Here is a 14354-nt window from a genome sequence, read left to right as displayed (position 1 = left end):
TGACTTATATAAACTTTCATTCCAAACAGATAAGTAAATTTATTACAAACTTCTACTTTTTTTCTTGTTGATGACCGTCAGGGATCTTTATTTTTATGAAAACAGCAGCTGTCTTGAGTTTTAATCCACATAAATAAATATTATGACTAAAATGATTAATGTCGAGTTCTTATCAATATGTTTAAGAGTGAAAAGAAAAGTCTGCTAAATATTGGGCGATATATATCGAAAAATTATTATAGATTTTAATGTAATTTCATGATGCATCATCAGCCTAATGAAATGAGCTAAGCAAATGTGATTTTCCTCATTCTGATGACTCCACATACAAGTTTTTTTTCTTCGAGTCTGCAAGAAAATCCTTCTACTTATATTACGTTCGGAGAAACTAGTTAACTCTGCAGAAATAATTGAACTCAATTGTTAAAAACTAATCCTAATCCCCACACATGCGAGTCTGGGGAAAACTTTATTAAACTCTTCCCTTCCATTAACAGTGGCGAAGGGGAAACGGAAAAAGTTTTCCACGATATGCGGGACAGAACTTTTATTAATGATGATGAGAGGCTGGTCTCCTTTGATGATTATCGCATTAAACGAGGCCAACTGGTAACAGAAATGCCCAATTGCAGTGGATGATGTTTTCATTTCGATAGTGATTTTCGCAAAACATTTTCGCTCTACACTTGCAAAATGGATTTGCTTAATTATTAAGTAAGAAAATTATAAACAAATTCCAAATCTTATCAAAGGACATTTGAATTGCGGCTCAGAGATGACCAGGACATTGGTTATTTTTGGATCTTCAGGGTTATTTCATACTTTTCTTCGAGTGCATAGCTCATTCCAAGAACTAAGAGGAACAGCTGGCAGGATGGTTTTCCCTACCCCCCGTCGCACAGTGCTTTGATGCCTCCAAGGATAACACTTTGCTTGACCTTTCTCGCTGTGTGCGTGTGTGTGTGCTGTGTGTGTGTAAGAGCGCGTGATAAATGATGACGCCAGTCTACCTCAGCATCTCGTCCTCCCTCGTCCTCACCCTCTCTCCCACCTCATGTCCTTCCTTCCTGCGACCCTTTTTGGTTACTTATTGTTTCAGCCCGCATCCTTTGTGCCCGGCGACAGTTTTTCCAAGTTTGTTTCTGTTACTTTGCCCCTGCGCCTGCCACACGGTGCCACCACATCCTCTCTCTCTCCGCAGGATTTTCCTCGCACGTGCTCATTTTCCTTATTGCCCAGCCTGACTTAGCGCCTTTCTGCCAGTCTCGATTTGGCTCACAAAAATATTGACATTGATTTTGATTTCCAATTTTTTGTTGTCTTTTTTTGCAATTTGATGGCTTGGCTCCTTGCACGTACTGAGTGAGATCCTGCAGCAGGAGCAGCAGTTGCCAGATGCCTCCGGCGCTGCAGCCTCAGATCCGAGGATACATTTTACATCGCAACTATATGAGTTTGGAAATTGCCAACATTCGATTGCCAAACAATAATGTTCAATATCTGCAATTTAATTATTTAAAGATAACTTACAAAATGGGTTGTAAAATGAATTTTAATATCACCCCAAGGTTATCAAGCATACAAATCGTATTTTGATTTACCTTTGCCATTAAATATATTAAACTCAATATAACAATGTTATTTATTATTAATTCATTTACATTTTAATGCATTCTAAGCGTTTATTTGATTTTTTATTAAATCCAACTTGTAACAATTGGCATTTTATGATGATAGACATTGGAAAATAAATTATGCAAACGGCGAACAACGGCGAAAAAATGCAAATCAAATTTTACACAATGTAATTAAGTTCAGTTTTTTATTCCTCTTTTTTGTCATTTGCCACAAATCTAATTTTAATTAAGCAGACCAGAGAGAGAGAGACATCGGACTCTTGTCGAGCTAGAATATAATCAAACTAATTGAATTCGCATTAAATTCCACTGCAATCGATTGTGAAAAAAGCGTGAATAAAGAATAAACAAATGTAAGCGTATTTTCCAGGCAACAAAAAAAAAAAACTTGCTGCAGTCATGAATTTAATATTATTATTCAAAACATTCATGAGTCTGGTTACCGCTTTGAGTTTGGACTTTGTATGGTTTTTACCTCGCATAATGACGCTATATTTCTCAGTTGACCCACTGCACTATGGGAAAGTTCACTTATTTTGTTGATAAAATGTATTTATTTTCAATTTAAATTTAATAATTTTAATATAAAAACGAACCAACTGATAAAGACAGCTGTTGCAAACGTATAGGATTTGTACTGAATTTTAAACCAAACTATAAAATTAATAACTCTTGGGCCACAAAATGTAAAGCCTTAAAATGTGAAATTAATATTTATTCCTTAAGTTCTTTGAGTACATATTAACATTTTAATTAATATTTCTAATATTATTTAATATTTATTTAATTTTAAGGTAATAAATTCTAAACATTTTTCTAACATTTTTATTTATTTCTATGCATTTTGAGAAGGACTTAAAAGATGTTTAAGTTTCTTTAGTTTATAATTATCTTATATTTTGTCCGATGAGCTTTTGAGAAATTTAGATTTTGAGATAAAAAGCAATTTTCAGTCTGATTTTTAATCCGATTTTGATAAAATATTGTATATCCTTTCAAAGAAGGTTGTATTTTAGGTTTTATAGAGTTATCTTTAATTGTATTTGATTTTTCTTACAACAGCTACATTTATTTTAAAATGGTTTGATGTGGATAATTTTTATTCTGAATCTGCGCATGAAGATGATGTTCTTAATTAATACTTAATTAATTCCAAAAAAACGACAATAATCCCCATAGTACTCTGGTAACGAATAAACACAAAACAAGCAACGCGAGAATCTGACAACTAATTATTATAATATCCTAGATTTATCCAGCACACGACACTACGAGTTTTTCTAGTTGAGTTTCTATAATGACAGCTTAATTGGAATCGGAATCAGAATTGGATGGGATGTTTGTAATAAAAAACTTTTGACAGCCTACGGCCTTGTGAGGCCGTCAAAACAACTTTGTGGAAAGCGGGATGATGATGATGTTGATGATGATGGGGCGGAATAGAAAAACAAAGAACAGAAAAAAAGACAAATGGATGTACATATTGTATGTTGCATAATTGGATGTTATCTATGTTTTATTTAATAAGTTAATAGGTAAAATATACGTATTGATTATAATAGAGATTTATCAAGGGTTTGGCGCCTCTTAAAAACAGATTTACAACATTTTCGCTGATTTGTTTACGAAGTTGATTATAAACTTGTAAGACTTGGTGTTAAAATACCCGGCACACAAAGCAATGTGTGTTTAATTAAAATATCTGCCAAAGAGTCGAGTTCTAATCTCACTGTAAAATCGCTGATAGGTAAGTGACCCCAACAAATCACCAGATAAACTTATTATTAAAAAGCAAATCGATTTTATGCCCTTGTATAGTTTTATGAACATGAACAAATACCAAAGAATTGTTAATTGTGATGAAAAGTGTTATAATGGTCTCTACTGGTATTTTTCATTTTTGTATTTGTAAAAAGTATTATTCTAATTTTAGCCAATTAATTTTAGCTCTTAGATAGATTAGATTCCATCTTTTCTCAGTTGGAACTTTATTAGTATAATTAAAGATTAATCTTTTTAGACAGCATTTACTATACCTTCAATCTATTAATGCGGAATGCACAAGAATATGTATGTTGCTAGGCAAATGTTATCAGAAACATGTTGAGCAACATTGATGCTGTCAACATCTCAATGCTTGACAGTCAAAGCAAAAGTTTTGTTAAATAACTCTCTTATTTATTAAATTTATTTGCTTATATTTTGGGGTCATGTCGTTAAAAGACTAAATATCATATAACTATTTTTTTGGCTTTAATATGGTTACTGGTTACATATAAATATATTTTGTAGTATATGAATTAGGAGGAAGTCCATTAAGTTATATATTTTGGTTATAAATCAGGTTGCTTAACTAAGTAACTAATTTTATGTAATATTATATTATATTATATTGTATTATATTGTATTATATTATATTTTGTTACATTATATTATATTATATTTTATTACATTATATTATATTATATTATATTAGATTACATTATATTTGATCAACAAAATAGTTCCTATTTCTCTGTGCTCAGACTGAAGAGGCGGTCACTTTTTTGATTGAAGTCAATTGAAATTGCAACGGCAGTTCATTGAGAAAAGTGTTTACTTAGCTTTAATAGACTTAGCCAAGGATATAGATGCCAAGAGGAGGACTCTGATGCTGCTGCTGGTGCGTCCTTGGAGCGACAACTGCTTCTGTTTTATGCTTTTCTGCTGCAGCTCCATCGCATTTGTCTGACAAATTGAGTTTCCGGACGGACACGGTCTCGGAAAAAGCTCAAATAAAATCAAATGTGCGGCTGGCAATAAGAAAATACAGAGAAAGAAAATGTTATGAAGAAATATACTGGGAAATAATAACTTAAGCTTAAGTAGGGCTATGAGAAACGTTTAAGCTTTAAAATAAATTTAAAAGAAAAAATAAAATAATAATAATAAAATAAATAAAAGAAAATTTATTATACTAATATTGTAAACTCTTTTCGAAATATTTAAAAGTATAAGAACCTTAAAGTTCAATTACTAAAAGTTTCTGCGACAAGATCAAAGAAGATACGGAAACATATTAAGACTAATAATGGCTGATTTTAATTTTAAACCATATATGAATCTACCTTAGATTTTCCCTAATACTTAACTAGTAATTTTTCTTTCCGTGCAATAAGGAATCTGGTGGAAGGAGCACGCTCTAATGATTCGGTTTCCTCATATATAAAGCCATCGCCTGGAGTTGCCCAATTGCACATGACACTCTTTGAGGACGGAGAATTTAATTTCAGTAGTAGAAGGGAAACCCCCTTCTTTATTTCCACATTTATTGCTCGCCTTTTCTGTGTAAAATTTCCGTTGTGCGACTCTTTGTTTCGAGAGGGCCATTTGCCGGGCGGCCAACAAAAATTGTCAATTAGAGCTATTAGGGCCAATGGCAATTAGTTGCCTGCCCATTATGCGGAAAGCCATTTTCTTCAGCTCTCTTATTTGTATTTATACATTTTCCAGCACTTTTTTCACTTGCCACACAACGATCTTTGTGCAGGAATTTTCAATTTGAAGCACACACACACATTTCCTGGTTGCCTGGGGCAAGATGTGCAAATAATGGTAAAGTAATGGTAAAAGCGTCACAATGTGTACAATAGAAGCATATATGCACATACATCCAGTTTAATTGTCATGTACAAGGACATCAGAGTGGGTCCTGCAGAGCATAGACTCGAATTGAAGCGGAGTTTTTACATAGCAATGAAATATAATAAAAATATATATAATAAATAAAGAATATGTGTTCCTTTTTCGATTTAAAAAAAGCTGAATAATATAAATATTAACAATAAAAACCTTTTGCAATGTTCAATGTTCAAGAGAAAATATATATTTATATACTCCCTCTTGCTCGAAATAATATCTGTTTATTTATTTTTAGGAAAGGTCAGCAAACAGTATTTTCATTTATTCCGTTATTAAGATATTAAACATTTTTAGCTTTGTATTTATTTATAGCTTTTATTGTTAAAAAAATAATTAAAGCATCCATTTTCCTTAAACTAATTGGTGGGTGTAGAAAACACAAATCAAAATCAATCAAAGCTGTGACAAAAGTAACACAAAGTGTGCGCATTTAACGGCTTAACAAAAAATATGATAAAGCTAGAAAAAAAAAAACATTAATTTAAAGAAAATATCCCTAAGGACATCTCTACAAGGTCTCTCCTATTGGTTTTATGGTCAACTCATGGACTTGGACATGAGGCGGAGTACCGATGGCATACAGCACACCTTGGGATATATCCTCCGAATGGAGCATGCGGTCCTTGATCGCCTCTCGGATGCTGTCGGGCAGGATCTCCGTGTCCACCACTCCCGGACTGACGCTCTGAAGGATGATATACCAGGAAATGTATCACTTTGCACAAAAAGGAATAAATCACAAAGAAAACCAAACACAACCCACCGTAATCTTGATGCGAGTGCCCAATCCAAGGAACTCCTGGCGATATCCTTCGGCCAGGGCAGTCACAGCATGCTTACTCGGCGGATAGACATTGACATCTGGTGCCACACCCTCCATCGCCGTCATGGTCTTATGTCCAAGGATGCTGTTGATGAGCACCACATGACCATCGAATTTGCGCTCCCGCATCGAGCGGACAGCTCGTTGGGTACAGAGAACGATGCCCATGATGTTGGTCTGAAGCACTAGCTGCATCTGGGCAGGATTCATGTCCACCAGGTGACCCGACTGCAGGGTTCCAGCATTGTTCACCAGAATATCGACGGCGCCCAATTTCTTGATGATCCAATCAAAGGCTTCGTTCACAGAGCTCTCGCTGCCCACGTCGCAGTAAAGGGCAAAGAGTTTGCCCCGCTTCTCCACCGGCAGATCCTTCTGCAGCTCCTTCACCCGGTCCACCCGACGGGCCAGACCCACCACAGTCATGCCTGCCTTGACCAGATCCTTGGCTATGGCCGATCCAATGCCGGAACTTGCTCCGGTAACAACTGCGACGCGATTTTGCCAGCGTTCCATGTTGACGGTTTGAATTTTGATTGATTTTTGCTCAGTTCTCGTAAAGATCTCCAGCTATATATATATGTATATGGATGGGATGGGATGGGTTGGAATGGGTTGCGATGGGTTGGATTGAGATGGTTGCGTGCGAGAATCAGCCGCTCTCGGAACAAGTTCTGATCAATTACACAGAGGAAAATCTAGTACTTTAAACTCCATATAAAGCTACCTAAGAAATTAAATAAAGGAGGCTGTTTAATAAATGTAAAAGAAATGGTAGTTTGATCTAAATTAAAATTAAAATAATTAAATGAAATGTAATACATTTATGTAGTTTTAAAAACATTGTATACCCAATTAAGAAACACTTCTTTCGGTGGATAGAGTCAAAGTTAGCGTGTCTTGTTTTGTGAAGAAACTGCAATATCATTTTGTGGCAATCAGTCACGCCCACGATCTGTCGGAAGGGGCAACGTGGAAAAGTCACATTTGCATAGATGAGAACGCGGCTCTTAGCATTTTCCATTGTTTTTGGCCATATTCCGGCAGTGATATATGGCTCAAAGATCTGGTTTTGGGAGTTCTAATGATGGTGTTCAGAACGCACGCTTACTCAAAGTCTGTCTCAGGCAATTAGAAGGGGCTGGTGATCCAATTAAAGTGGCAAGTTTGTAATGGAATTATAAAAATTAGCCTGGTCAGTGTGTTGTTTTATTAAATAAGGCACTTTGCTAAATATATACTTTAGCAAGTATATAATACTATAGCATTTGTCAAAGCCTAACTCTCAAGTATGATCTATGGAAGTGCCAGGCAATAATTTCATTCACGAGCTTTAAATATATACAGGTTGAGAGTTAATATCTAAACTGATACAAAATAACAGAAAATACCTCTTGAAAAAATAGCTTATATATGTACATTGCGTAACTAATGTAAATTAATCTCGGGTCTAATTACTTTTTAATTTTATTTTGATTTGAACTTCGGTTCTTCGAACACGCGATAGATATTGATGATTAAAACATAAGATACCCATTTCCAATGATAGAATATCTTTAGGTAAACCAGTCGTCAAAGAAGCTCTCATTATGATCAGATTGTTAAATACACTGTACTATAACCAAGCCTAAAAAAATATCTTTTAAAGCCGAATAAATTGCATTTTAAATATATAATTGGTCTTGCCTAAACATTTCTTAAATGAAATAACACAACGACTAAGAGAACGAAACAAGTGATAATTTATTTGGCCACTAATACCGAGTAATGATTGTGCAATTAGGTGTTTTGCAATTGTTCGTTTTGTTTGAAATGGCTTAAAGTGCTGATGTGAATGTCATTTAATTCCGGTTTTGGAGTGATCTGCTGCTACTGCTGCTACTACTGCTGCTGCTGATCCCTTCCCGAAGGCAGAGTAAGGTCTTCCAAGGTGTGAATTGGTATCACAAGGCGGTGGTGCGCCTAGAGTATAAACGTGATAAAGATGCTTGATTTGTTTGCTGATCTTGATGTTGTGGATTACTCTGGTTATTCTTCAATTCCATGTCTTGATTCGTTTGCTGATCTTGATGTTGTGGATTTCTCTGGTTATTCTTCAAATCCATGTCTTGATTCGTTTGCTGATCTTGATGTTGTGGATTTCTCTGGTTATTCTTGAATTCCATGTCTTGATTGGCGGTCGGTCTTGTGCAAGTGGAAAACGAAACAGGCAATGTTATATACGAGGCAGCGTAATATATAACATTGCGTATCCTCGGTAATAGTGGCCTTAAGGGTTGTAAAGTGGGATGGAAGCGAATTCGAGTCGAGTGGATAGTGTGGAGTGGAGTGGAGTGGAGTGGTTAAGACTGGAGTAGAGTGGAGTAGAGAACAGTAGTGTTGGAGTAAGAGAACAGTAGTGTTGGTGTAGTGTTGGAGTAGAGAACAGTAGTGTTGGAGTTGCGTTGGAGTAGACTAGGAGTAGACTAGGAGTAGAATAGGAGCTGTGTAGGAGTAGAATTGGAGTAGAGGAAGAGGAAGAGTAAGTGACTGGAGGAGCTTCGCCGGATATTCGTTGCGATCCAGTTCTCATCTTGTTGTAGCGTTCCATGCAACGTTCCCTACCAGAAGCCACCCTTGCCCTGGGTGCCGCCATAGTTCATGCTCATGTCCATGCCGTTGTAGGCACAGAACGCCTCGCCGTTGTCGATGCAGGGCTCATACTGGTTCTGTCCTTGGCTGAAGAAGTTGGTCGGAACGTTGCAGGTGAGCGGCGAACTCACATTCCCGTAGTCGCCCATGCCCATCTGGGCTCCAGGATTCATGCCCTGCATTGGCATGCCGGCCAGGCCCGTTCCGCTGGCCGTGGGGTATTGTCCAGGAGACGCGGCCGAGGGGTACGATCCTGGCAACGCGGCCGAGGAGTGGGCCCGCGTCGCCGCCCCCTGGCCGGTCCATCCGCCGGAACCGAATCCTCCAGGAGCTGCTGCTGCTGCACCTCTTCCCATCTGTGGATGTGGCTGATGCTGCTGCTGCGGCTGCTGCGGCTGCGGCTGCATGAGATCTCCCATCTGTGGATAAACAGGCGCGTTCACGGGCTGTCCGTTCCAGTAAGAGAAAGAGTTCGACATTGCTGTTCACGAATCAACAAAAAAAAAAAATCAAACAAAAACTCAATAGAAACTTTAGCAATTTTGCGGTGGAAAACGAGATTATAAGACTTGGAAAAATTAGTAAGCCAGAATTTGTTGATTTACCAAACAAATTTTTTAACCAAAAAACTTTTTGTACTCTACAAATTTTGTTCCGGTAAACGGTGTGAACTGTTTGAACTCACAAGAAAGACTGAATTATTTGGTGCTTGGCTTGGGGTCGTTAGTTTTCGGATATGACATTTCGATTCCAAGGACTACTAGATTTTTATTTTGTTCAAAATTTAATACAAAATTGTAATTCAAATTGAATACATTTTTTAGTCTAGTAGTCCCTGAAATTGGAATTTTTGTATTTTGTAAAATTATAACATTTTTCGGACCGTCTTTTTCGGACTTTAAGAATATATCTAGTGAAGGAGCCAAGGTCAGGAATTTAAATTTTTTGTTCTCAGATTTTTGTACATATGTATTTTATTATAAATGTTTTATGTCTTAAGAATATTGTGTAAAAGTTTTACATCTTTTATAGCAAAATATTTAAAGTTATGGGTATTTGAACGGTGGTCATTTGGTTTGGTTTTGGTCAATGTTTGATTATTTAATACGTTTTAGCGCTCCCTTTAATAGTTTCATTAAGTCTTTTAAAATCTACTAATTATACTAAATCTACTAATTTGGAACTTAACTGCTTCAAGTAATTATATAGGTACACACGCCAGTTTTTCTTTATTTTTTAGTTTATTATATTTTCAAACAAAACATAATTACACTTTTAAAAAATAGGGGATTTGTTTTTAAATGTTGATACAAATTCAGAAAAATTTTTCCTAAAAATAAGGGTCTTATGAGTGCCCCGGGTCACTTATCCTTCGACAAATACATTTTGTTGTTTAATATTAGATGATTCTGCAAATCATTTCTTTTAGAAAAGGAATCCGCAGATTCCCTATAACTCATATTCTGATATATATGAAGAATATATATACTTTATACTTCTAAACTGATTTGCAAACTTATGACTGAAATTATAATTTTTTATATTTGTTCAAATATGTTATTACATGGCATTTAATTTGTTAAGCTAACTTTAACCGATTCGTCACAATTAATTTTTAAATAGTGGACTGTTTTGCACCGAATTAACTATAACTTAAGCTCCCCCTAAGTCAATTGAAAGCAAAACTCTGAAATTTACTGAAAAGGAAAGCGGAATCCTTTTGAACTGTCTCCAAACAAATATTTTTTCAAAGTTGGTGATGAAAGATTAAAAAAAGGACTTTTATTTCTTGCTAATATTCTGACTTACTACAACTTCTAGAGTATCAATGAGTTTTACACGCCAAGATAATTTAATCTTCCAAATTATATATATCTGTGTGCTTTAATGAGTTGTTTTATTTTTGATTCTTATTGAGGAACATACTACTCTTCTAGCATTCCTTTGAGGACTTCACTAACTTGGTAACTAATTGGTTCAGCTTACACAGGACTTTTGCAAATAATCCCTACTACAACTGGCCCATGGCATTCTTAAATTCAGGTCATTCCATATTATTTAGCATACAGTTTTTTATATTGTGAGAAATGACATTCCTTTTCATTTCTCATTTCTCATCTCTTTGCTCTTACGTCTTATTTCTCTTATTTATATTCCCCGCCTTGGCTTAGCCTTGTGTTAATTTTTGCAAAAAGGACGAACTGCCGTGGTGCAGCGCAGATGATAATGATGAAGACGTGGCAACAAACGTTTTCCTCCGCAAAAGGGTATTATCGGGTATAATAGACCCAATATATAGTGCTTTAAATACCTATTATATCTGATTATTTATTCTGATTATTATTAGTAAATGTGTGGTTTATTTTGTTTTTATTATAAGAAATAGCTACAATGTCCTTTTGGCTAAGAGACTGAGAGATTGAATGTATTAGAATGTATTTTGGGTGCACTTTGAATCCTAATGAACATTAATTTCTATATATTTTTCTTTATTTTTTTTTTTTTTAACTTATTTGAAGTAAACACAGGTCTAACCTTAAAATAGGATACCATTATGGTTCCCACTCAGTTGGCAATGACCATTCTCACTTGATTCCTGTTCCAAGCATAAAATGCAAAACACTTGAACTGAGTGGAAACGAAGGCGAAAGCGAAATAAGCGCCAACAAAATATCTTATAAAACAACAGATGTACAGAGAGAAAATGTGTAAAATCAAATAATGACAAGGCTATAATATTTTACCAAATGTAATGAGCAATAAATAGATTTTCAACAACAGCTCCTTATTTCCTCCTTACCAAAATGGATACCAAAACCACTTTGGAGATTCCAGTGCAGCGGCAAGTAAATGTGACTTAAGAGGACCTCTTGTGTGCCTTGGACATGACGTATACGTACCGTTGGCTTTAAGGATTCTGCCACCTTTTTTCTCTCCGTGCACTACCAAGGAGATGGAGATGGGAGGAAGAATAAGCAGCGAGGCGAGAGAAAAAAAAGAACGTACACAACATGGCAGGGTGTTGATAATGATAGCAAAGACAAAGGCCCACACACCTAATGGGACACGGACACCACCGAGGAGAGAGGAGAGGGAGGATGTCCTGGGGGTGGCACTGGGCGGACTTTCCGGACCACCCATCCCACCATGCCAAGAGTCCTCGCGTCCTTGAGGCGCTGCAGCGGCGACATCGTAGTTAAATTGCCTGTCCTCGGCCGGCGTCAACATTGTGTCATTGCTCGTATTAAATCAGAGCCAAACAAATGATGATACACAAGTGTCACACAAGTGCGCATAAAAAAAAACACAAGAACAAACACACAAACACACAGAAATGATTAACCAAAGTGCCAGCAAAATGCAAAGCAACAAAAAAGAAACTGAAATACAAAATAGCAATCTAAACCGATAAAAAAAAGAAATCCATACTACAAAGATGTTTGTGATTCTTTAATGGAAGTTAAGAAATTGTTTGAAATTTATTTGAAGGAAGCTAACTTTGACAAAGATTATGCACCTTGAAGTTTCTGAAATAATAATTGGATTTGGAAGAGTTGAAATCATGTAATGTATCAAATCATGAGTATATAAATTTAATATCTTTTCCTAAGACCTTTTTCAGCTATAATTGAATATTTAATAAGATAAATTTGTGTTGAAAAAAAAAAACAAACACAAGCTTTTATAATGTTTCTACAAATGTTTCGATATTTTGTAAAATAGCTAATTATGAAAGATTATATATACATATATGTAGTTCCCGAAATAGAAAGAATACTACATATATACTACTGCAGCAAACAGTCATTAACAGTCAAAACTACTATACTGTACTACTTATTGGTATAAAAAAATGGTGACTTTAATTGCAGTCAAATAAACTGTCCTACAGTTATCGAGCCCAACAACGACTTACATTAACTGCAGCTTTACTGTTTTTCATATCAAAGAAATTGTTGATTCAAGCCATGCGGTTGATAATAGCTAAATATTTATATATACATATTATATATATTTATATATTTATATATTACTTTAAATATATACATAACAAGAAAGAAAGCTAACTTCGGCACGCCGAAGTTTATATACCCTTGCAGATAGAACTTCTATGAATAGGAATCCATACAATATAAATTATATATATTTGTGTTAAAAAACAATGAAGTAATAGCTGCTTTCATTTCATTCACCTATATATATTATATTTGCAGTTTTACATACACAGATTTGCATTTTTCCTCTACATCAAACGATCGTTTGTATGGCACCTATAAGATATAGTCGTCCGATTTTCATAAAATTTACCACAAAATTTAAGATTAATATAAAATAGCTATACCTTAAATTTGATGAAAATCAGTTGAAAACTGAAAAAGTTATAAATTTAATTGTATTAATTTCTCGATCGTTCCTATGGGAGATATATGATATATTAGTCCGACTTTCATAAAATTTTACACAAAATTGTAGAGTATAGTAAAATGGCTATATCTTAAAATTGATCCAATTCTATTGAAAACTGAAAAAGTTAAAAATTTTTTTGTAAAAATTTTACGATCACTCCTATGGCAGCTATATGATATAGTCGTCCGATCCGGCCCGTTCCGACATATATACGAGTGAGAGTATATAGAAGGCTAACTACAAAGTTTCATTCAGATAGCTTCAAAACTGAGAGACTAGTTTGCGTAGAAACGGACAGACGGACAGAAGGACAGACGGACAGACGGACTGACGGACAGATGGACATGGCTAGATCGACTCGGCTGTTGATCCTGATCAAGAATATATATACTTTATATAGTCGGAGGTGCCTCCTTCACTGCGTTGCAAACTTCTGACTGAAATTATAATACCCTACAAGGGTATAAAAATAATATATATTAATACATACATGAGTAGGAAAGTTGCAGTAAAGTGGGATGGACTGTGGAATACAGGTTACCTTAATACAAATGAACTTTAGTCTTTCTAAGATATATGAATTGATTATTTTAATGGAATAAACACATAAACAAAATACGTTTTCCTATTTGAAAACCATGGTTTTTGACTCGACTAAGCGTGCGAGAGGAATGGCGATAGAAAATCTTGGGAATTTGTAATAACTTTTATGTTTATCATTCGATTTAGCTTAAATATTCAGAGAAACTCAGGGGTATATAAGAGACATATTTGATATTTTGCATATCTGATCTGCTGAATTATCAAATGTTCAAGGTTTATTAAGGTAAAAGTGTGTAACGCTCAAATTTAAAACAAACTTCATCTGAGTGCAAGAAATTTGGTACTTATACCTTTTATAGTCCCTGCGATCTATTGTTTTACATGAGCAAACATGGGACATGGCTAAATTAACTCGGTTGGTGATGATGATCAAGGGTTTCGCATCCCAATGCCAGTTTCAAACATTTTTCCATTAGCACTAAACTAGAATAGCCATGTATTCGGTATCAGGTATTAAAAAATAGTTTTCAATATATTGCACATTTTCCACAAATATCTTAATCAAATTATAGAAGCTAAAACCAACCTGAAATTCACCCTAATATCCACTTTAAAATCAAAGCCTTTCTTTC

At 35.2% G+C, this 14354-nt stretch overlaps 2 protein-coding genes across 2 annotated transcripts; both read right to left on the bottom strand.

Moving 5' to 3' along the window:
- Positions 1-5613: 5613 nt before the first annotated feature.
- Antdh (Antennal dehydrogenase) lies at positions 5614-6690 on the bottom strand. The gene is made up of 2 exons (XM_020942252.2): positions 6082-6690; positions 5614-6003 (listed from the first exon to the last, which is right to left on the bottom strand). Exons 1-2 carry the CDS (start codon positions 6655-6657, stop codon positions 5827-5829), a joined length of 753 nt encoding a protein of 250 aa, XP_020797911.1. The 5' UTR covers positions 6658-6690; the 3' UTR covers positions 5614-5826.
- Positions 6691-7860: 1170 nt separating this feature from the next.
- On the bottom strand, positions 7861-9506 carry LOC110176088 (uncharacterized). The gene is made up of 2 exons (XM_020942330.2): positions 9378-9506; positions 7861-9253 (listed from the first exon to the last, which is right to left on the bottom strand). The coding sequence occupies exon 2, from the start codon at positions 9249-9251 to the stop codon at positions 8742-8744; it is 510 nt and encodes a 169-aa protein (XP_020797989.1). The 5' UTR covers positions 9252-9253; positions 9378-9506; the 3' UTR covers positions 7861-8741.
- Between the last annotated feature and the right edge of the window lie 4848 nt (positions 9507-14354).

This window comes from Drosophila serrata, unplaced genomic scaffold (genome assembly GCF_035046125.1).
Source record: "Drosophila serrata isolate PLE 108 unplaced genomic scaffold, ASM3504612v1 contig_293, whole genome shotgun sequence".
NCBI classification, from domain to species: domain Eukaryota; kingdom Metazoa; phylum Arthropoda; class Insecta; order Diptera; family Drosophilidae; genus Drosophila; species Drosophila serrata.
This window is presented reverse-complemented; position numbering and strand designations above follow the sequence as displayed.